General features: G+C 38.7%; 1 protein-coding gene across 1 annotated transcript in view; it reads right to left on the bottom strand.

Moving 5' to 3' along the window:
* Positions 1-25558, bottom strand: part of LOC149323842 (multiple C2 and transmembrane domain-containing protein 1-like) — a 253115-nt gene that overhangs the window by 131106 nt on the left and 96451 nt on the right. The window contains exons 7-9 of the mRNA XM_089482469.1: positions 17402-17572; positions 15548-15678; positions 457-643 (exon numbers count right to left, since the gene is read on the bottom strand). Coding sequence (XP_089338595.1) covers positions 457-643; positions 15548-15678; positions 17402-17572 — 489 coding nt within the window. The remainder of the gene's footprint in view (positions 1-456; positions 644-15547; positions 15679-17401; positions 17573-25558) is intronic.

Genomic DNA, 25558 nt, shown 5'->3' with positions numbered 1-25558 from the left:
GGGGGCTCTTTAAAAAGTTGATCTATGTTTTACTGGATCCTTAGACTACCTGGTTTCCTATCGTGGTGGTGGAGCAATAGAATAACTTGTTAAATTATTTTCATTTCAGAATGGCATCAAGTAAAGACACACAATGACTAAAGCTGAAATGCATTATTATGGATCTGAAGTAACAGACTGAGTAACAATAACTAATTGGAAAGAGCTAATAGGATTAATCTTTAATAGAATCATCTGGTGCTATTCCTGGCAGAATCAAGGCATTAGCTGTGAATGTTAATTGAGCTATCATAAGACCACAGTCCTAAATCAACATTCTGAACTCAGCAATCTGAATGGCTTTTAGTACCATTGAACTATAGTTCCCATTCACTACTCAATAGCCTTCTTCAATATTTCACTGCTTATCTCACTGTAATCCCAAGCAAGGAAGAGCAAGAGAGGCACAGTACATACATATCTCTTTAGTATTTCTTCCTGTTCCTTTGGGTCCTCCAAGGCATTGATTGAGAGGTCAGAGATGCTCACTGCAGCAGAGGCAGTCAAGGTGACTAGTAGTACTAGATAGCCTTCCCCTTCCTCCAGAGGCAAATCAAGTTTATGGGTTTGCTCTTTACTCAGAGTTGACAGGTCAACCTGGCACCTAGAAACAAGTGTTCTTGATTAGCATTGAGACTTTTTTCACAAAAAAGTAGTAAAAGATATGCACACACAACTACGTGATGTATATATAATCTTAGGTGGTCCTGGCAGCCTTAAAAAAGCACTTTATTCTGATCCAGGTGTTTTGCCATTCATCTCATTACGTCATAGAAACATGTCAAAGCAATTTTACAGAAAGAGTTTGAAGCTGAAGTTGCTCAGTAAACAAAGCACAATACAAGAGGAGACATGTGTTTTGACTCTTCTTATACAAGTAATGCTTTTACAAGTCATAAGTAGCTATATACCATATGTACTCAACTATAAATTGACCTCATGTATAAATTGAGGGCAGGTTTATGAATTTTGATACAACCCATGTATAAGGCAAGGGTAAAACTTAGGGGCATGTGACAAAGAATCTATAGGACAAAACAAAGGAAAATGATGCAAAAGAACAAAATTCTATCCAATTCTATCCACTAACGGCTGGATAGATGACTGGGGGGGGGGGGGCAGTGCTTTGAGGACAGATTACACTTTTGCCTTTCACCAGGAGATTTTATAAGAATTAAAGTACAGTACTTACATTTACCCGTGGATAAATCAACTCAGGTTTTTTAGGTCAATTGTTTTACTAAAATTTCTAGACTTATACATATACTGTAATCAAAAATCATATACCCCGGCCCTGAATTCAACTATTAATCCCAACTAGAATGAACCCAGCTGAATCAGTAACAAAAGATTTACTGGGTCTCCTCTTGCTGGGACCTAGTCATTGGACATGTACAGTGCAGCTGATGGTTTCCACACCAGAGGGGTGGTCAATCTAAAGTTCTTTTAGTCTGAACTTTAAAGGAGATAGACAAGGCACTGAACTTATTTGGGAGATATGGTCTAGCACCTTGGACAGCACTCTGAAAATCCATTCTACAACCTGGAGTGGATTCTCTACCATATTGGCCTGTTACAGACTGCCAAAATAAAGCTGCTTCGGGTCTCTTTGGAGGTATGCTATTTAAATGATGCATGGGTCCTAAGAGTCTGGAGGTCGCACCAAAGCCACATTCTATTCCTAAGCACCGGAGTGCAGCTTTTGGTGCAGCTTCCAGATTCGTAGGATGCATGCATCATTTAAACAGCATACCTCCAAAGAGACCCGAAGCAGCTTTATTTTGGCAGTCTGTAACAGGCCATTGACACTCTACAGCTTGGATCATAGTCACTTTGAGCCTAATTTTGGCAGAAAGGATGAGGTATAAATGTAATCTATATACTGTATAAAGTGAATTGATGAACTTCCATCTCTGATGTTGCAGCATTCCAAAAGATAGGGAGAAAGAGAGCCAGACCTGTACAGTGACCTTATTTTCTGTGCATGGTAAATAAAAAGGGAAGAGGGCATCAACTTTTTGTGGTTCCCTTTTTGTGCTTATGATAAATTTGGAAAATTTGAGCCATTTCCTGAGCTCCATTTACCAATCTCAGTTCCACATCAAGACAAATACCTTAGCAGCAGAAAGGCTTGAAAGTTTTCTTGTAATATTCTTTAAATCTCTTCTAAGGGCCAAATAACGTATTACATGTGTGGGTTATATTGAATGATGTTCGTCAACCAGGAATAGGACTCTGCTGACTGATCAAATTCTCTCCTACTCCTGCCACTCCCTGTGCACTCAGATTAAAAGGAGCTGTTAGAACAGATTTGGAGTATTGCAAGGAGTCTAAAGGGGAACAGAAACTTCCATTACATGTGAGGAAGTCAGCCTGGATATCATCGCATGTAAACCATTGTGAATAAGAATGGAAACCAATATGTGGTTAAGAACTATTCCTGTTTAATTTTTCCTAAGTTTAGGCACAAGTGTGAGGCAAGTTTCCATTGGGGTCTCATTATATGATAACTGAAATGGAAGCATTCACATCAGAGTCACAATTTCAATGTAAATCTCCCTTCCATACAACATTATTTTTTTAAAAGTTTCCACTGGAACCAGCAGGAGGTCCCGACAGTGTTGCCCAAAGATTGGTGGGGACTGGGGGATCCCCACCAACTGTTAGTGATACTTCAAATGTTGGGGAAATTAGCTTTGCAAGAAGTATGGATAACCTTTGGACCATGTGAAGCAATGTGTAACAGTCCTAACTTGGAGAACTCTAGTTTTTGGTGAATTAAGAATGTTTTATTTATTTAGAAATTATGCAGTGTTCAATCACACACACCAGATAGCACTTCACACAAAAACAGCATACAGAGCTAACCAAAATGAAAATATGGAAAGGGGATAGTGAATTTTTAGGGGTTGCAGTGGGGAATAATTACCTGTCCAAGGAGAAGGCAGTGGGAAGCTGGACTGGCTCAGACTAGGAGGGCTGAGGGCAACACAGAACATACACAGAGTGTAAGTGTGTATGTGGGTTGGACTGTGCACATCTGTGTGTACAGAGGTTAGGTTTTGAAACTATATAGCAATGTGCTATCTAGGCAGGTAACAAAGGCTGAATGACTTGTCCTAGACTGGTTGATAGTTTTAATTTTAATGTAACAAAAACAATGAATGGATTGGGATATCCCAGAGATGATGGATGGAGAGGTTTGGCTGGGGGCAGAAAAGGGGATAGGATGAGAAACTGGCTTACTGTTTTAGATGCAAAGAGATCCTTTGTTTTAGGCTTCAAGAGGAAATGTGGATTATTTGGGGAAAGGAAGGGGCACTTTAGATTTGATGGCTTTGTTTACCTGGATGTACACATGCCTTGGGGAAATAATCCTTGTTTTCCTGGGAACCTGACTGAATGTTCTTGAAATGTCAATGATCTCTCAAAAACATGCTAGCTCCAGATATGAGATATAAAAATATGAGGACCCCAAAATACAGCATGTGGTATGCAGAAGTGCTTGATAAGAGCATGAATTGTGGTATTGGGGAAGAACTGGGACTAGAGAGAAAAGTAATGAGCAGCACCTTCAAATACACAAGCATCCAAATGAAAATATTAATTGTATTACTATTAATAGCAAGTATTTTTTTAAAGAAAATTCAGGGATCCTTGTTAAGTACAATACTTTTAAGTACTTATTAAGTACCTTTAACTATAAGCATGAAAACTAGATAATCTGTCTGCTACTCACCAAAGACTTCAGTCTACCAGCAATGGTTTCATAATTGGGTTAACTGTTATTGTTGTTGTTATATCTAATTCTATCTATTTATTTCTACACCTATTTCCCAGATTGGGACTCAAAGGAGCTTACAATTTTTTTTTAAAAAAAATGCTAACAATCCATAAGATACAAAAATTAAAACATAATTAAACAATAAAAAAATTAAAACCAGATTAAAACATACATCATTAAAACACACACAATAGCATAACAATTAGCTATGTCCAGCATACTGTGTAATACTGGCCTTATATAATCACTGATTGAATGCAGAGAAATCTTTGCTTTACTTAGAGGGTGTCCCTCAAATTTCTCTGGCAAGGAAGTTCCAGAGCCTGGAACTGAGAAAATGCTATACCGTGTTCCCACCAGATGTACCTGTGCCAGTGGGGGAACAGATCTTTAAAGGTAATAACCAGCTCTTTGAATTGTGCCCAAAAACTGATGCTCTTTTCAGTCATGATGCATAGTCTCCTAGGATGGGCAAACCTTATTTTAAGCCCATGACAAACAAACAAACAAATAAACAAAAAACCCACAAGCAACTTTTCCTCCTTCCTTGCAGCTAAAATGTAACATACGATTTACTATTTGCTACCTTTCTAATACACGAAATCAACTGAATACTTCACTATGGCCCACTACGTCAAATGATAGGGACTAGCCCCATACAGTTAAACAACTGCATACAACAATCCACCAGGAATATCATCAAATGAAGTTCAATACTAAAATGTAATTACCCTGCTTTGGTTGGTTAGACAGAATGATAGAAAGCAGGACCAGGAGAAGTGCAGCTATGGAAGGGGGGAGGCCTCCAGCCACTCCTCCAAAAAAAATATGGGAGGGAAAAAACGCACCCAACATGCCCAAAATTTTACTTCTGATTTTAGTTCAGTTCAGGGGTATGAGGTTAAAATATGTCCTGTTTCCCCTAGAAAGCTCTGGGGACATTCTTGGGGCAAAACCTTGAGGTTGCGGCACAACAAGGTGTGTACAGCCATCCATGTTCCTCCAAGGGAGCCAATGCAACCCCCCACAGTTGCCTATCTTTGATGAACAGACTTCAGTTTTGTTAACCACTGCAACACATTGTCTTTGCAGAATCTGTGGTGAATCTTTCCAGATTTTGCTCTCCTATTCACCTCTGAATGAAGAAGAATGCAGGGGGAGTAGATACTTCTCATTTGTGCTTCCAAAACCCTGTGAGAGATTCACCTTGTTTGCAATTCCAGCCCCCAACTCTCAGGAACTTTCTGGAAATGGTAATCCAGGGACACAGGGGAAAAGAAATTTGCTCTCAACCAGCATGTACAGAAATCACTTGAGTCCTAGAACTGGTAACTGAAGGGAGCCCCTAAGAGGCCCCTACTCAGAGAACTGAGATAACATTGGTGATTCCCCTGTAAGCCTAAGTAAATTCCTGTTACTTCTGATATCTCATCAGAGAAATTAGAAACTCTTCTTTTTCATGGATGGTGCAGGGAGGGTGGAAGGGAGAAGAATTACTGGGAACATCTAATACAGGAGTAGAAATCATGTGAGATACAGCCCAAATCCAGAATCTGTTGAACTGCAGCTCACAGTGTTTCTCATCAGGGCCTATGCTGGCTTGACTCCTTGAAATAGCAGTTGAACAACACCTGGAACTACACAATTCCCATCCCTGCTATACAGGGCCAGATTGTGAACCTTAACAAACTGGATAAGGCCCACAGGTTGGAGACACCCCTTCCATATACTATTCCATGAAAGCACACACACTTATTTTGACAACATTCTGTATAGAAGGATGTGTGGGCATATCTCTCCTATTTGTTATTGTTGTGTTCCTTCAAGCCGTTTCTGACTTGAAAACAGAACAGATGTGTGAATTCAGATTCCTGTGTGAAACTACCCTAGCTTTCTGCGCAGGGGCTTGAGAGCTATGTGCCACTTCTATAATGGCAAATGTGCTGAATCTCTTCAGTCTGGTGCCTGTCTACAAGAGTTGCAGCATGTTTTTTTCATCAGGATCTCTGCTAGGCTGCAAAAGAATGTAGTAGGATAAGGTGCAAAAGGAGGATTTGTGTCTTTCACATGCATTGCAATATACCAACACATATAATAGCCTAGTAAGCTATGCAGATATAATGGTACTTGCATGAGTTGAAACATGGAGGTGATTCTACACATGCACACACACCCCTTACCATCTTCTATAAACAAACTTCCATCTCAGAGTAATTCAGCTCCAAGTTAGAACATCTCTGTTCCCCAGTGAATGTTGTGAAGGGAACAATAGTGCAGCAATGCCCAAGATTCTTTTTAAGGGCTCCTGTAGTTATCATGAGATAATTTAGGTGAAATCAGCCATGTTTCTTATTGTGCTGATGTGTTTGCTAAACAAAAAAAATTAAACAAACTTAGATGATGTGAAAATGGTTGTGTAGTAAAACCATGACACTGTATAGTTGGGAAAGAGGGAACAATTAATCATAGCAATAGCACGAGTCTCTACGCCCTTTATGGTAGGTTAAATTGGGCAAAGTCGATGCAATATGCCATCAGCACAGAAATACACTTGTTTACCAGTTGACATGGGACTACTTCCCCCCAGATAAATGTGTCATTTGGCCAAAATGCCAGATTCCTTTCTGCTCAGATCTTCCCTCTATTGGGAGGGGGAATGCTGACTCACAGAGGATGAAAATAAATCAGTCAGCAGTAATCCCTTGGCATAAAAATATGAGCAAAAATCAATGCCATTTTGAAGATAAACATGCATGGTTTCATACTAATAAATAACGCTATAAATTCTACTGTACTGGATTGCAAATAGGTCCAGCGGAATAAAATTGTTCAACATGGGATTTACTTATCCTTGTATGTTCACAGAAACGACCTGTTCACTGACAGCGCTCTCTCTTGGAAATATATTGCAGCTGTCAGCAGCCAATTTGGCCAGATTACTCTTATGTGTTAACACTGTAACAATCATGAGGATTTATTAGCTGATTACAGTTAATGTAGTAGAGTCAGGATTGTCTTCAAAATTGCAAGCGATAGCAAGGTAAATAATTCCATGATAACTAAGGTAATTTCACAGTTACTAAAAAAATTATTTAGTATTAGTAGATTAAAATTAGCTGCCAAAAATCAATGCAAGAGAAGTCAATGGAAGTAACACATTTTGTGCAAAGTGGCCTGTTTTGCAGATGATAAAAAATATTTAGAGGGGTGAAAATAAAAATGCACTGTGAAGAACTCAAACTGATCCCCCCAAACTGAAGGATTGGGTATCAAAACTGCACGTGAGGAAAACCCATTCTTCTGTGGTATAAAGATTTGAGAAATTTCATTTGGACTGGCTGCAAACCAAGTATCAAACAGAAAACATTGATGGACAAAAAAGAGAACAGAGGATGTAATTTATCAGATTTCTGATTACATTATTATGCCAGTAGGCCTACATCAGATTGGGCAACTACAGACAATGAAAGGTTACTAACACTAGAAGGATACAATAATAGATTTGGCTGGCATGCATATCTTTGGTATGGCAAGGCAATAGTCCATAAAGAATTTGAGGATCACTACATTAGAAAATCTTTAAGAGTTTCAATGACTCAAAGAAAAAAAATTTTTTACAGGTAAATACCACACTGGATTTTGCCTCAAGAAGCTGTCCAGGGTAGATGAAAATAATTTTATAATTGGCTTAGATACAAAGGGGCAGAACAGATGATTAGAAAAAAGTAGCAGGAACCTTCAATTTACGGAAGAAGGTCGAAACCCCACTGTCCACACTGGCCACTCCCAAGGAGGCCCAAATGTGCACAGCTCGACTGCATGGTGCAGCATCAAGCTGCGCTGCTGAGTAATTTTTTGTCCTCTTCCCAGCATGCATGTGCACAAACAAACCACCAGTGACTGCCTGCTGTCTAGATGCTATCCCATTGGATGGTAACCCCTTTGATCAGCCACACAGTCGCACCTGCAAGCCTCCATCAGTACAGGGCATCGGAGCATTGGTGTGCCCAGTAAAACACTGGAAAAGCACAGTCATGCCCTCTTCACCCCACGCCCCCTCTTGGACTGTCTGGTTGTGTACAGTATGTTGTAATTATATCCATTAGAATTGTCACACTTTCAGTTTTTTGCATTGCTGCCCTGTCCACTTGGATATGCTGGCTCTGTCCTTTTTAATATACACCTGCACTGTTGCGTTTATATGCAGCATTAGGTTTAGGGTAAGGATGGATCGCTCCTTCAGGACTGCTCTGCCATTGGGACATTTATATCCAGGGTCAAAGGTATGCCTTTTCTGCTTTGAGTCAGACTATCACAGCTTCGTTTTACTCCAGTTTTTAGTGCAGCTTCAATCCGGTTTATGACCACTTTAGGGGCATATGTCATCTAAATGCCCCACCTTCAAAGTGGGTAGAAACCACTTTATTTGGCCCATCTGTTTCATCCCAAAGATATTCTAATAAAAGATGACCAGAATCAGTATAATATAAAACATTAGAAGAACTAATGAACATTTATTATAAAATGCATTGGTTACATTACATATCAAGGAAAGATATAAAACAAACTCAAATTTAGTAGGTTTTGAAGATGGAAAAAATGAATTCAATAAAACTATATTTCATAAAGAAGGTGTGTGTGTGTGTGTGTGTGTGTGTGTGTGTGTGTGTGTATTATTTAAAAGAGAATTAGAACAAGAACAAATCCAGGATACAATGATACAATGGGCCAAAGACATAGAAGATAAGATAAATTTAATAAACTGGAAACAAGCAAGGAGAAGAACTCAACAATTTACATGATCTCAAGACATAAAAGAAAAATTTCCCAAAATAGCTCAATTGGTGTTTAACCCCTCAAAGGATATCCAAAATCTACAAAACAAGCCAAGATAAATGTTGGAAATGTCAACAATCCATTGGTTTTTTTGGTTCCGCATGTGGTGGAACTGCTCCAGGCTCAGGAAATACTGGGGGGGGGGGGGGGTACACATAACAATAAGTAAGATTCTAAAAATTAACTTTCAAATGAAACCTGAAATTTATCTACTAAATATGAGAGTAGGATAATGAAAAGTGATAAGAAGAAATATTGGAGGATAATTTTATATATGGCAACCTCCTCCAGATTACTGTTAGTGAAATACTGGAAAACTACGAAAATTCCACTGATAGTTGAATCGTTACTCAAATTGGTAAGCATATATTAATTAGATAAGTTAACAGCCTGGCTCAATAACAAAGATATGAATATTACAGGTAAAGAATGGACCCCAGTTATATAATTCTGCAAGAACAGATGGGAAGTGCAAAATACAAATAGCTTTAATCACTGTGTTTCTTAAAAGTAATACTGTTTGAGACTGTTTGGAATTTTGGAAGTATGCATAGATTTTGGTATGCCGTTGTGTTTTTGTGCATTTATAAGTATATGTGTGTGTGTGATTTATTATTATCACTGTTTTTCTGTCTTTTAAAAAAAAAATAAGTGCACATGAGATTCAATGTAAGCAAGTTCAAACTGACATATAGTAAGGAGAAGGAATCCGGTTTAACATACCATGATGGAATCTGAGCTGGTAGCAACTGACCAAGAAAAGGGCCTTGTGGTTAGGGCAGAATCTAACAGGTAGAAAACTCTATGATAATGTTGATCCAACATGTAAAGGGTTTATTCAAAAAAGGTAAATTCCAGATGGAATATACTGTACTTTGAAAAGTTATTGAAATAAAATGGTCAGTATTGTATGACATGGCCAGTGTTGTATGGTGCAACCACATATGGGACAGTGAGAAGTTGAACTGTAGAATTCACTACCATAGGAATTAGTCACGGGTGAAGACTTGGGTCAGTTTTTAAAAGAAGGTTAGGCAAATGAATGGTGTTTAGGAACATACACGGCTACTAGTTAGGATGGCCTCGAGTATATATCACCTCTAGTACTATATATATCACTGCTAGTACTAGAGAGAGTACATGCCTCTCTACATCAACTGCTGTGGAGCACAAGTGGGAAAGTGCTCGTTGTGGGCACCCATAGGCAGCTTGTTGGCCACTGTGTGAAGAGAATGCTGGACTAGATATGCCTTTTGGTTTGATTGGTGTGTATGTGTGTTCTTATGTATTCTGCCAAAAAAGAAAGTTACAGATGGATCTTAACCAGCTTTCTCACTTTCACCCTATTTGTACATTGCCAGAACCAACTGGTAAATCTTCAGCTGAATGGTATAACAACAAGCAATGCTTCTAAATCTAAATGGGAAATAAACAAGATGAACTGGAACTTATCACTTCTTTAACCAGCTTCAAAACAGAGTTGAAGACCATCCTGTTCAGAGAAGCATTCCCAGGCATTGCATGATTGTCACTTGCTATTTGATGTTCTTTTGTTGCCTGTTTTACTGAATCATTTCCTGTATTGCTATGTATTTTATATGTATTATCCTATTATTTCTTAGATTGTACGCCATAGGCAGGTTTACTCTTTTATATTTATTGTTTTTATGTACAGCGCTGTGCAAATCTACAGTGCTATATAAACAATAATAATAATAATAATAATAATACTCCTAGAACAACAAAACAAATATGATATAATAGGCATCACTGAAACCTGGTGGGATGAGTCTCATGATTGGAAAGTAGTAATAGAGAGGCATAACCTTTTCAAGAGAAATAGGCTAAACAGGAAAGGAGGAGGAATAGCTTTATATGTCAGGGATGTTTACACCTATGAAAGAGATCCAGGACTTATATTGTGGAACCCAGGTGGAGAGCATCTGGATAAAAATTAAAAGGGGAGGAGATCAACAGGGATGTTATTGTGGGAGTCTACTACAGACCCCCAAGTCAAACTGAGGAATTGGATGCCTTTCTAGAACAGATGACCACACACACAGAAAGGAGAGATGTAGTAGTGATGGGTAACCATCATGATATTTGCTGGAATTCAAACACAAACAAAGAAACAGCTTCATTTATATACCGCTTCATTCTGAACTAGTAGTGTCTAAGCGGTTTACAACTGTAAGCTAATTGCCCCCAACAATCTGGATACTCATTTTAGCAACCTCAGAAGGATGCAAGCCTGAGTCAAGCTTGAGCCCTTTTGCTGGTACTGAACTCACAACCTTATGGTTTTGAATGAGTGGCTACAGTGCAGGCATTTAACCACTGCGCCGCCAGCTCAAGATTCTAGCAAATTCCTCACTTGCCTACAACATAATTTCATTGTCCAAAAGGTGGAAGAGGCAACAAGGGGGCCAGCTATTTTAGATCTGATCCTAACCAACAGGGATGACCTGGTTAATGGGGTGCAAGTGGTGGGATCATTAGATGGAAGTGACCATGTTCTCCTGGAGTTTGTTATACAGTGGAAAGGAGAAGCCAGGCATAGTCAGACACGCATTGGAGACTTTAGGAGAGCTAATTTCAGTAAAATTAGGGAAATACCGGGGGTAATCCTGTGGTCAGAAATATTAAAAGAGAACTGAGTTCAGGATGGATGGGGATTTCTCAAAAGGGACAATTTCAAACTGCTCCAACGAGGAGGAAAAATGGGAGGCGTCTCACTGAGAGATCATTGACATTTCAAGAACATTCAGTCAGCTTCCCAGGAAAACAAGGATTATTTCTCCAAGGCATGTGTACATCCAGGTAAACAAAGCCATCAAATCTGAAGTGCTCCTTCCTTTCCCAATTTGGGATTTCAATTTCAACAATTTCAAACTGATACAACAAGAAGGAAAAATGGGAGGTGTCTCAAGAAACCAGGATGGATGACTAAAGAACTTTCAACAAAGCTAAGTTTTAAACGGGGCATGTATAAGAAATAGAAAAAGAGGAAATCACCAAACAGGAATTCAAATAAATAGCGAGCATGTGTAGGGGTAAAGTCAGAAATGCTAAAGCACAGAATGAGCTCAGGCTTTCTAGAGATGTTAACAACAATAAAAAGGGAACTTGGGGGTATGTTTGCAGCAAAAAGAAGAAGGGGGAAATGATAGGGCCACTATGTGGAAAAGATGGTGAAATGCTAACAGGGGATAGAGAAAAGGCAGAACTACTGAACACATTCTTTGCCTCAGTCTTCTCACAAAAGGAAAAAGGTGCTCAAATTGAGGAAAATGGAAGAGAGGACAGAATACAGGAAATGCAACACAGAGTAAGTAAAGAGGTAATACAGGAATACCTGGTTAATCTAAATGAATGTAAGTCTCCGGGACCAGATGAACTACATCCAAGGGTATTAAAAGAACTGGCAAATGTAATCTCAGAGCCAATAGGCAATAATCTTTGAAAACTCCTGGAGAACAGGAGAAGTGCCAGCAGACTGGAGGAGGGCAAATGCCCCCATCTTCAAAAAAAAGGGAGGGGGGAGAGGATCCCAACAATTGCGATCAATACCAGGAAATATTATAGAGGAGATCATTAAACAAAGAGTCAGTGCACATTTAGAAGGGGATGCCATAATCACAAAAAGTCAACATGGGTTTCAGAGAAACAAGTCATGTCAGACTAATTTGATCTCTTTTTTTGATAAAATTACCAGCCTGGTAGATGAAGGGAATGCTGTGGATATAGCATATCTTGATTTAACTAAGGCCTCTATCAAGGTTTCCCATGACATTCTTGCAAACAAGCTAGTAAAATGTGGGTTAAACAATGTAATTGTCTAACCAACATTTTGCAAGGGTGTTCACCAATGGCTATTCTTCACCCTGGAGAGAAGTGACCAATAGGGTGCCTCAGGGTTCTGCCCTGGGTCTAGTCTTGTTCAACATCTTTAACAATGACTTGAATGAAGGAATAGAGGGTGTGCTTATCAAATTTGCAGATGACACAAAATTAGGAGGAGTGGCTAATACCCCAGAGGAGAGGATCAAAATTCAAAATGACCTCAATAGATTAGAAAGCGGGGCCAAAGCTAACAAAATGAATTTCAGTACAGAGAAATGTATGATTCTGCACCGGGGGGGGGGGGGGGAATGAAAGGCATAGATATAGGATAGGGTACACCTGGCTTAATGAGCCTACCTGTGAAAGGGATCTAGGTGTCCTAGTAGACCATATGTTGAACATGAGTCAACAGTGTGAAGCTGCACCTAAAAAGACCAATATGATTCTAGGCTGTATCAATAGAAGTATAGTGTTTAGATCAAGGGAAGCAATAGTGTCACTCTATCCTGCTTTGGTTAGGCCGCACCTGGAATACTGTGTCCAGTTTTGGGCACCACAATTCAAAAATGATATTAAGTAGCTGGTGCGTGTCCAGAGGAGGGTGACTAAAATGGTGAAAGGTCTGGAAACTATGCCCTATGAGAAGAGACTTAGGGAGCTGGGTATATTTAGCCTTGAGAAGAGAAGGTTAAGAGGTGTTATGATAGCCCTGTTAAAATATTTGAAGGGATGTCATATTGAGGATGGAGCAAGCTTGTTTTCTGCTGCTTCAGAGAATATGACATGGAACAATGGATGCAAGCTAGAGGAAAAGAGATTCCACCTCAACATTAGGAAAACCTTCCTGACAGTAAGCTGTTTGAGAGTGGAACACACTCCTTTGGAGAGTGGTGGAGTCTTGTGCTTTGGAGGACTTTAAACAGAGACTGGATGGTCATATATTGGGGGTGCTTTGACTGTGAGTTTCTGCATGGCAGGGGGTTGGACTTGATTGCCCATGTGGTCTCTTTCAACATTATGATTCTATGAAATTATCCTAGATAGATCAAGGGAGTGGCTACATTCTTAAGAACATAAAAGCAGCAAGTCTTTCAAAATTCAGTGAATTTTGTCAGTAAAAATCCATTCCCTGGAATGGAATGGAATTTTGTCCATTAATCCTTTTTCTGACATGCTTACAAATGCCTGGGAAGGTTTTCACTCTGCACAGATCTTTCAAATATGCAGTTTTTACTTGAATCCCAACCTACCATACTCCAGGGAAGCCACAACTACACAATTTTATGGAATATATAAACTAATCATCATCCTCTCCCCTCTTGTACCATGAACAGTGGAATATATTTAACAGCCTCATCCTGTGGCCTGGGTCTCTGTTTTGGAATGCATAAGAAAAGGGATATTGCTTGCAGCTCTGCAGGCAGCCACTGAAAGAAATGTTTTCATCCTGCAATTGCCCCTAACCGTACAAATGCCACACATGGATACTGGGTGTAACCAAAGGAAGGGGCCTCTCTAGCTATTACAGCCATAGAGCTATAAGAGGGTGAATGGTGAGCAGATGCTGGAGTGAAGGAGTTGCTTCTCTCTGTGCTATGGCTGCATGGAAACCTAGTTTCTCTCTTAAGCTCTTAAGAGCCTACAGGAATACTAACAATAAATTGCATGAGGAACTGGATAGTAAAGCAGCCTGCAAAACACCTGAGAATTCAACATGCCCAGGAAAAAACACCATTAGAGGAAGAGTGAAAAGCTGTTCCCCAATGCATAATGAGCAGCCAAGACTGACCTTATGTGCTGCATGAAAATTAAGTTCACAGCAAACAATAGGCAGTATATTTCAGACTTTAACTACATATAGATAAATCCTAGAACATGAATTTTGAAAGAAAGATTTTGAACTTTAAAGATTAGCATTTTGGCCATTAAAGAATAAAGAATAACCTTCACATGAAAGAAGTCTTAAACTACAACTGATGTTCATGTTCTTTCCTGAAAATAGTCAGAATTTACACTGAATATACATATTTTAAAAATCTAGCCATTATGCTTACATTATTCCAAAAGGAACAGGTTGATTATAGCATAAAAAATAGAAATATCACCAATTCAATTGAGAACTGCTATTCATCCGCATATTATACTGACTAGTATATCCATGCATTATTCACAGCCTGTAAATTTCCAATAGCTCATACTTGTTTTCTCATGTAATGCTAAACTATGATTTGTCTAGTTTCACTGTGGTCAGTTAGTATACGGTATCTACCCTAGACAACTACCCAGTTTGTTTATTTTATCTAATGCTGAAATCATACGAACAAACTATGGTATTTGCTTTGCTAGTCTCTGAACTAAACACTTGCTTGTTCAACAAACTATGGGTAACACTCAGGTATAGCTTACATTAGCCATGATCTGTTGAAAAGAAAAACTAATAAAAGAGGGTGAGTGGGGAAGAGATGCTGGGGTGAGGGAGATCATCAGTGGAATATTTGAAACTGAACATCCCAAATAAATATACAGTCATGAAATTCATGTTTCTAAAAATAATTTTATGTTAACTGATTCAAGCAGGAAACATGTAACATAATTGATACTACTGAGAAAAGTGACAGATTTACATCAGTCTCATAAAAGGCAGTCAGTCATACATTTTTCAGGGTTAAAAAAACTAGCCAATTTTCACTGAACAGCTTTGCTATCTCATATCCTCTGTATCTTTATCACTATCACAGATTTTTGTATTACAATGAATGGCCAATCACTGGCTGCTAAAATGTTGCCAGTGGAACTCCTGGCACCTTGATTCGACAAAAAAATATTTTTTTAAAAAAAGGGATGTTTTTATTTGGTATCATATGCCACCTACTGGCCATGGGAAATTACATAAAAATAGAAATAAAACTGAAGATAGTAAAGTAACGATCACTTCTAGATTAATGTTCCTTGAACCGAAGCAGTTTATCTGACATAACAGAAATACAACATCCTTTTAATTCAGATCTCATTCCCAGAATACAAACTGCAAATAATTAGACAAACCTGCCAATAAAATCATCCTTTTTGCCAGCATCTTTGTCCCAGACTGTAATATCAATAATTCCACCTCTTTCATCATAGAGATGAAAATCAAATTGTTCCCTCCATTGAGGATTCAAAGTTTTTGGCATAATCTGCGAAAAGTAAAGACGGTTATTGTGTTATGTAGCCTTGTACCTCCTGGAATCATTGAATACACTTAACATGCAGTGAAGAGAGAGTTCTGGAAACAATAAATGATTTAATCAAGTAATTTGGAATTGCTCGTTTAGGAAATATAGTGCAACGAAGATCAAATACAATGTCTGACATCAAGCATCAGGAGACACAACTATGGAGATGCAGCTACATCTCATACCTATGTCTCTCAACTGTTGTTATCAAAAACATGCAGCAGCAGCTGTGTTGGCCATTTAACAAATGCAAACAAAAATCCATCTGTGATGGCCAATTGTTGTTATGTGCCTTTAGGTCATTTCTGACTTATGGCAACCCTAAGGCAACCCTATCACAGAGTTTGCTTAGCAAGATTTGTTCAGAGAGAGGGGTGCTTTTGCTTTCCTCAGAGGATGAGAGAGTGTGACCTGCTCAAGGTCACCCAGTAGTTCTCCATGGCTGAACAAGGATTTGAACCTTGGTTTCCAGAGTAGTACTCCAAGCCTCAATCACTACAACATGCTGACTTCATGTCTCTCAATGTTACCCCCTAAAAATCCACCTTTTAAGCCACACAGCCACCTGACCACTTCTGATTTGCCACAGAGTGAGGACTGTAGCTGAGTATGTTTTGACAGGAAGAGGGCTGAATGGATCATAGCTCACACCTTTACTCTATAGTAACTCAGAAAAAGTTTGGGGGGGGGGGGCTGTGCAGCTTAAAAAATAGGTTTTGGGAGCGCTTTAGGTTGTTGTGATTGTACAACAACCATAAAAGTGAATTTCAATGTTGCAAGTCAGAGTTGAAACATCATAATTACTGGAAAGGATGCCAGCCAATATTTTCTTCTGCAGAGTACAAAATAGGTCAACAGCTTTCTGTATTCTCTTAGAAGTCAATTAGTGCACTCTTGAAGAAATGCATAACTCTAGCAATAGAAATACAACAGAACAAAATGGTCATTTATGACATTTAAAATGCTGATCTAATTTAACTAATGGTCTGATTGATATAAGACAGGTTTCTGTGTCCAAGATGCTGCCAAGACACTTCCCAAGGTTGAAGAGGGGTGAGAAGAATGATCTAATTCAGACTTTCTGGACTTTCAAATGTGTTAAGACTATAACTTCCCCTGTCTCCAGTGAATATAACCAACAGAACTGAAGAGGACTAAGTTGAGGAAGGCTGGACTAATTTTTTCCTGTCGTAGTAGAACCCATACATAGTCCATCAGATATTTTAGTATGAATCCTTACAATCTGATCTTCATCTTAAGTATTCAACAGTAAAATTACAGAGATGTATTCAATTTAACAAGGAAGAGAACTGTAAAACTATTGAGTCCAGTGTCCAAAAACAATCTAATGCCATTACTAGGTATGGATCCAGCAGGTACAAAATTGACTCATCAACGGTATTAGGATCATTCAAGATATCAGTTAGGTTGTAAACACTATCTTTATGTAAAGTGCTTCACATGATTTAATTCTGGTTAACTTTTCTGTAATGCTTATGATTGTTTCCATCAACTTTTTTCTTAATCGTTCAATGGGTGGTATCTTTTTTTATTTCCTCATTTGAACTGGGTTTAAGAATTTAAGACCATTAATCAAATATACTTAAAAACAGCTAAGGAGAACACTAAAGTAACAATATATTTAAACCCACCACTGCTTGGGAAAATATTTCAAAGAAGTTACCTTACTCTTGTACTTCTGTTGTCCCAACCGGAATTTGACGTAAGGATCACTGAGCCCATTTGGATCCATGGCCTTGAGTTCACAACCTTCAATCAAAGTGATACTGACTATTCCTCTCCACAATTGAGCTTTTCTGTGTAGGTCTGACAGACGTATACTCTGGGTCTGAAACTTCAGGTGCAGAGAGAACCCTGATTTAGCTAAATCACAAACAATACCTTCTTAATTTACTTCAAGACTAAATGACTCTTTAAACAAACTGCATAGATGAATAGCTAAAGGTCACAAATAACCAAAGAAAGCTTCTTCATCTGGAACTCTCAACAAAAGTAGTACAATGACAAAAGGTGTCAGCAGTTCTCTTATCCAATATATCACCATGTTTAGTAGTAATGATGAGTAACATCTGTATTCTGAACCTTTCACTATTATGTTCTATACCTAAACAGTTACTGTGTTGCAAAGAACTTTGTAATTTATTACAAATATTGTATAGACTGCATACAATCGTTGTACCATTTTGGTAGGACAGAATGTCCCTCCCCCACACCTGTGTGACCAGTATACTTTAACCTTGTGATATGTACATCCTGCACACAGATGTAGTTTCATTATACAACACTGTGTCATTAGAATTTCCAGTGTTTAAATATTAGAAACAATGAAGTATCACATAAGGTTTAGATATTAATCACCTTGAGAATTCATTTCTCTGTCACTACCAACTCACTGTAAGGCATGTCACCCCTTAAGATGCAGAGCTGTGTGTTAACAGTAGTAAAAAATCTGTGTATATAAAGAAAAGAGAAAAACCTTCTCTCTGTAGGATTGGCAGTCCATATGGAACTCTTGACAGCTTTACTGTGACCAATTTGCATCACATTCTGGTGACAAAATTGTTTGTATTTATTCCAGCTTGGCTGCCATCTTTTGATAGAGTCAGAAATGGATGTGGACAGGGTTTGATCTAGTCATGTTGTTTTGGATATGTTTCAGCATGTGAAACCTGATGTGGACAAGGTACTAGGCAATTTGAAACTTACCAGCTGCTCTTTGGATAACTTCCTGGATATCAGAATCTGCCAGAACCTGCCTTGCCATCTGGCTATTCCCTTACCAGGTAAAAGTGGGGTTATCACTGCACTTAAGGAGACAGTGGTCAAACTATTACTGAAGAAACAATTAAATCTGGATCACTTCCTTCTAGGTATTTATGATTCTCCTCTCAAAACTACCATTCTTGAGTAAGTTACTGGTGGGTTCTTAACTCCAGCTGGTCTTGCACTATTTGGATCTGTTCTGATCAGGTTTCTGTAGCAGATGGAAAGCATTTTTGTTGCCCTGATGATTCATAGCAGATGATTTACAAGAGGAATGAAACCTTGTTAATTTGCCTGAATATATTTGCTATATATTTGTTAGCCTTCAATAATATTCACCCAATCAGCTACTCAGCAGAAGTAGTACTGCAAGGGACACTGATGGAGGATCTCTCAGAGACAAGAGATGTGGCACCATAACTAATGTTTGTTAATAGTGAATAGAGGGAAGCATGGTAGCCTCTTTTTGAAGATCTTTTACCACAGTGAGACAATCCAAAATGAAACAGGAGATAGTGCCAGAAGATGAGAGAAGATGAGACACCGAAGTTGGATGACACTCAGTGAAGTAGTGGGGTACAGCAGAGGACAACCGAATAGCTCTGTGGCTAATGATGCAACTAGATTCATGCTAAAAGGGCATTTAGCTGTTGATGTGCTCAGAGGTGAAAGGAAAGTCCAGCGCTCCATATGTCATACTATAGGAACAAGGAATGTGAGAAGCATGAATCATGGAAGCTAGACATTGTGAAACAAGAAATGGAACATATAAACATTGCAAAACTTGGGGTGTGCCAGCTAAAGTAGATAGGAAATGGTGTGTTCTTTATTGTGAAGAGACATGTAGCAAAAGCAGTCAAAGGATATAATTTCAGGGAAAACCTATCAACTTAATGTAAATTTATGCTCCACCTATAGAGGCAGAAGAAAGAAATGGAAGATTCTGTGCTGAAGTCCAGGAGGAAATTTATCATACACCCAAACAGGACCCCTCATTAATCATAGTTGATTGGAATGAAAAAATAGCAAACAGAGCAGGATCAAAGACTGTAATAAAATTTAGCCTAGGATCAAGAAGTAAATCACAAGAGCAATTGACTGAATTTTGTGAGGCAGGGGCATTACTGGGGGGTGCTACTGCCCACACCAGGTGATACTCTAACGGGGTGACACCACTGCTCCCCAAACAGCTGCCTTTCAGCAGAATGGGCTGTGGTGCTCACTTGTGTCTCTTTAAAACACTGGAGATGGTGTGAGTGGGATGAAGCTCAGTGGGAGAACTTTTTTTATTTTCTTAAAAAAAATAATTTCTTACCAAATTTTCCCTTTAACTACAGGAAACAGGCCTACGATTAACATCCTCAGTTGTTTCTCCTGTTAAGTTCGTAACATCTTGCCTGATGAAGAAGCCAAAGAAGCTTCGAAAGCTTGCAACATGTATATTGTACATTTTGGTTGGCCAATACAGGTATCACTGTTTGGAGGAATTGTTTTACTGAGTTTACAGGAAACTGTGTACATGTAAATACATTTAGGCTATGTATATGATATTGTAATTTAAATATATAATTTTAATTTTGCTAGTTGTTTATGCCACAACTATTAGCATTACATTCAGTGATATACAAGAATTACAATTTACGAGTAACATTAGTACTAATTTCACTAAGGATACTGTATGGTGTGGTGTGGGAAAAGGTCAATGGAGTGACACCATGAGTTACCACATCAGGTGATGCCAACTTTAGTAATGCCACTGTTGTGAGGCCAACAGTTTGTTCATCAAAAACATATACTTCAAGCAACCTCAGAAGCTACTGTGTACATGGACAGCACCTGATGGCCAATAAAGAAATCAAATAGATTACATAACTGGAAGTAGAAGATGGAGAAACTTCATTCTCTCTGAAAAAACAAGACCAGGAGCAGATTGTGGCACAGACCTTGAACTATGAATATAAAAAATTAGAATAAAGGTAAAGAAGAACACTAAACCAGGCATCATCCCAAAATACAACCTGAAGAACAGTCCTGAAGAATTTAAAGATAATGTGAAAAATAGATTTGTGATACTAAACCTAATTGACCGGGACTAGAAGAATTTTTGACTGAATCCAGGACACTGTCAAAGAAGACTGAAAAAAGACAGTATCTGTAGCCAAAAAGAAAGAGAAGGCTCACTGGGTGACAGATAAAACTCTTGAAGCTGTTATGGACAAACAGATAAAACTCTTCAAGCAGTTAAGGACAGACAAAAAGATGACAGAAATAGTGTAAGAACCGTGAAAGAGGGAGATCACATTCCAGATGGCTAGACTTAACAAGAAAGCCACAGCTCTGAGTCTGCAAGAGCTGAGCATGGCTATTGATAATAGGGTGACTTGGATGTTTATCATTTATGAGATTGCCATAATCAATGTCAACTTGCCAGCATTTAACAACAGCCAGGGCCAAACAGAGAGGCATGGTATTGCAGTGGTTCCAGTCCTTCCTAGAGGGATGGGCCCAGGAAGTATTACTGGGAAACTCCTGCTGTGCCTTGACTGCAAGATGCCTTAGGGTTCTGTCTTGTCCCACAGTTTTTTACATCTGCATGAAGGCACTGAGAGAACTCATTCAGAAGTTTGGATTTAGGTGTCAGCAAACAGATAATACACGCTGCCTCTAACTTCCACTAATTAGTCCCATGGTAGCTGTGGAAATCCTGAGTGAGGCAATTTTGGGGTGGGTGGTAGCAAACAAGTGGAGGCTTAATCTAGATAAAATGGGATATCCATGTGATTTCCATCTACTAATCTGTTAATCTGAGAAGAGATGTGTTGATATATGGAGCTGCTTTCGCCTGACAGACCAAGTCATGGGTGATGCTCAGTTCAATGACTTTCATTCCCAGTGTGACTTTCATCAGCCTCAGCAGAGTATGTTCCTGCATTCCCATAGGGAAAAAGCAAACACTGTTTTAATTTGAGAGAACACCACTCTATGAATCTCTTGGTCTTCCAGCAAAACTCTATGGTCAATATCTGCTGGAAATTGACCACAGGATCACACTGGATGGCCTACAAATCCCTAGAGAATTGTTTGTTCTAGTAATCTCTATGTCTTCCAGCACAAACCTGTGGTCCTATCTACCCAGTTGTGCTTGAGGACCTAGACAGTCCTAAAAAGAACATATTAATAAAATCTGCAAATAAATAAATCCGCAAAAGTCAAATCCGCAGATGTGGAGGGCCGACTGTAAAGTGGGATCTTGGTATCTGCGGGGATATGTTCTGGACACACACACACACACACAACACAGATACCAAAAACCACAGGACCTTAAGTCCTATTGTTCAATATGGAAGCATGTGCATACAACTGTGCCCCGATTAGGTACAACAGGACCTTTGATAAGCCCTGTTGTGTGGGGTCAATGGGGCCTTACCTGAAGTCCATTGTCCCTAATGATGGTGTGACTGTGTGAATGCACTACCACTGGGGACAACTAATGATGTCCCTAATGGCAGTGCAGCTGTGTGCACACACCACCATTGAACACAATGGGGCTTGCCTTCTGCAGATGTTTATAACCAGGGATGGCAAACCTACGGATAACAAGGCCCCACTGTGCTTTGCGCTTGCATTGTAGTCCCAGTCTTGAGCAAGAGCACCTCCTCATTAAGACAAGTATACAATGCCAAATTTGTATATGTAATACTACATACTGTTTTACTTTTCATTGCTTAGACAAAATACAGATGTCCATACATTAAATAATCTATGAAAATTTCGACTCAAAGTTAACAAAAACATGTATGTGGACAGTTACTCTTTTGTTTTAGGCACTTCCAGTGTACTGCCTTCTATTGGGCCTGCTTGAATCCCAGCTACTAATGGAGCACTCTCATCAAACAGTGTACAGGCTGTACAGTTAAGTTTGGGAGCATTTCATTCCACTACACCTGCTCAATCTGCATCAGGTGCTTTGGTCTCATCATTGCAATGCAATAGAAATTGCAATACTCTACCATCATTTCATGTATTGCGAATTAAATACTCATTGTAAAAGCATATACTTATGGGAGAAAGTTGTGTATATTAATTGTTAGCACTATATCAAAACAAGGGGATGCACTGTCTATACCATCATATTCTTTAGGTAAGAGTGTACCTGAAATGAAGGCACTTATTATTTAGAGAAGTTTTTAATTTTATGAAGTCTTGTAATGATTATACATGACATTTTGTTAGTTCATGATTTTATGCTCCCTCATTCTATCCAATAACAAAATGTGCATGAAGATAAAGAGGACACCCAAAAATAAGATAGCGTTTGATATTAGTTTGTGTATACAAATCACTTTAGAAATGAAATGGGGCCATTGGAAAATAAGATATAAGAGACTGGTATTAGTTTGTCTATGCAAAGGAAAAATGGTGGGGAGGGACATCCCTGTGACCCTTTCTCACTGTGCAATTAAAACAATTTGATTCTACTTTAACTGCCATGGTTACAATTTACAGTATCCTGGGTAAGGCATTAAAACTCTCCGACAAAGAATTTTAACAGCTCGCAAAACTACATATTCCAGGCTTCCACAGGATATAGCCATGGCACTTAAAGTGCAATCATGGGGATATTGTTGTCCCTTTGCCACTGCCATCCTCTTTTCCATGTGTGTTGTGTCCTACATAGATTGTATGCCCGAGGGCAGGAAACTGTGAAATTAACAATTTGTAAGCCACTTTGAGAACCTTTGTGGTTGAAGAGCAGGGCAGAAATACTCTAAATAAATAAATAAATTATAGTAATATAATTGTACAGTGTTAAAGCAGACCTGATTCTGTTAATAGGATTGTTTCTGTCACTGGTGTTCCCAGATATTTAACCTTAATTAAGTCTAGTCAGGAATACTGACTAGACTTCAAACTGCACCCTCTTAGATGCTGAAAAATTACTGGGGGAAACTGAATCAACCAAGTTTCAAAAAAAAAAAAAAATCTTTCTGCAGTAACAAAGTTGTCCATGAGTAAATATTAAGAACATTTCCATTCACCCAATGAAAAATATGTTCCAGGTCAGAAAACTCATATGTGATTACTCTAAGGAATGCAGAAACAAGCTAACTTCATGGGCAGGCAGCACAAAAAAACTGACAAAATAACATTAATAAAATCTGTTCTTTAAATATAAAGAAGTATTGAGATCTATTTTCTCTGTCTTTCTTTCTAAAGCATGCTGTTTTGTTAATATGCACATTTTCTTTTGACACAATTGCAATTCCAGTTACTATTATATTTGTTTGAGAATAACCAAGTACTCAAACTGGATGATAATTTTTTGTAGGTTTTTTGGACTATTTGGCTGTGTTCTAGCAGAATTTATTCCTGACGTTTTGCCTGTATCTGTTACTGGCATCTTCTGAGAATGGTGACATGGAGGTGGGGGGTATATATACTGTGTATATGTGACCCTTAGTTGAGAGGAAGTGGTTTACATGTTAATCTGTGTGTTGGTCTGTTGGTGAATGGCAAGGCCTCAGGGTAGGAGAATGTATGAGGAGGATTTATATTAAACCTGGCTTGTTTAAAGGTACTCAGGAATGATGGTGGAGCCAATTCACATATAATTTGCTGGCAAGGAATATCACTTTTGAGTACACTATGTGCCCTCCAATTGTATTCCCATGTATAAAGAATAGTGTGGGAACTAATTCTGTGGTCTGGTTCATACATGTAAGTCAGTGAGCTTTGCTCTTTGACTAATCCCTTCCTAACTGTCCCTAGATAGGGAAGTGCATAAAGAAGTGCCTATATAAATCAGTCTGTAAAGCAGGATGGGGACTGTGCAGCATTCCAGCTGAAGTTGAACTTCAATACACAGTATTCTTTGTCATTAGCCAAGATGGCTAGGGCAGCTGGGAGTTGCAATTTAAATATCTGGGGATCCCCATCCTAACTTTACAGGGATGCAGCCATAAACAGTAAACAGCAAGCATTATATACATGGAGTAGGTTCATACATAAATGGTGGGTAATAAAAGTGCTACTGCAATCATGAGAATGGCTGCTAGTCACGGTTACTTTAATACTGATGTTTCTGTATACAGTAACATTAGTTGTAGTAGTCAAGAGGAAACAACTGAACAAGAAAAACAACTGCCCTCTGACTACACCCCAGCCTACAGCACTTGTGAAAACCCCGTCAGAGATTGATTATTCTGGTTAAACTGCATTACTTCTCTTGATCCCTAATGTAACTACAGAATAAAGTAAATCAAGGGGTGGATTCCACAGAGACTAGAAAACCAAAATAAATATTCAAGCACCTTAGAGCTAATAACAAATGTTGAAAAGAAAGCTGCAGGCTCATAAAGCACTTTGCCAATCCTTGTCTATTTTCAAAAATAAATCTAGCAAACAGAATAAAATTATATGTTTATAAACAACTTTCGCTCAAACCCTTAATGGAACCCTTAACCTTTAAATCTTTTTTTCTATACCCTAAAGATGTGATGTCTCATGTATTTCAAACATTTTATTCTTGTCTTTATTCACGCACATAGAGAAAGTATGAAAGGAAAAAGTAATCTAAGCAAAGCTGAATTAGGTTTGCAATCTTGTAATTATGGCTATGTTTTATTTATATGCATCATAATAGCAGATGAGACAGCAAACATGTGTTCAGGGTGAATCAACGATTTCAGTCAAAATCTTGAATATCTTGACAAAGGGTATATTTAGATATTCTGCATATCAACAGAATTAGATATCCATTATTTCATCGAATTATAGAATAACAGAATCATAGAGTTGGAAGAGACCGCAAGGGCTATCCAGTCCAACCCCCTGCCATGCAAGAACTCTCAATCAAAGCATCCCCGACTGATGGCCGTCCAGCTTCTGTTTAAAGAGCTCAAAAGAAGGAGATTTCACCTCACTCCAAGGGAGTGTATTCCATTGTTAAACAGCTCTTACTGCCAGGAAGGTCCTCCTAATGTTGAGGTAGAATCTCCTTTCCTGTAGCTTGCATCCATTGTTCCAGGTCCTGTTCTCTGGAGCAGCAGAAAACAAG

The sequence above is a fragment of the Sceloporus occidentalis genome, unplaced genomic scaffold (genome assembly GCF_023333645.1).
Source record: "Sceloporus occidentalis isolate IW3139 unplaced genomic scaffold, rSceOcc1.0.p SCAF_1, whole genome shotgun sequence".
In the NCBI taxonomy this organism is placed as follows: Eukaryota; Metazoa; Chordata; class Lepidosauria; order Squamata; family Phrynosomatidae; genus Sceloporus; species Sceloporus occidentalis.
This window is presented reverse-complemented; position numbering and strand designations above follow the sequence as displayed.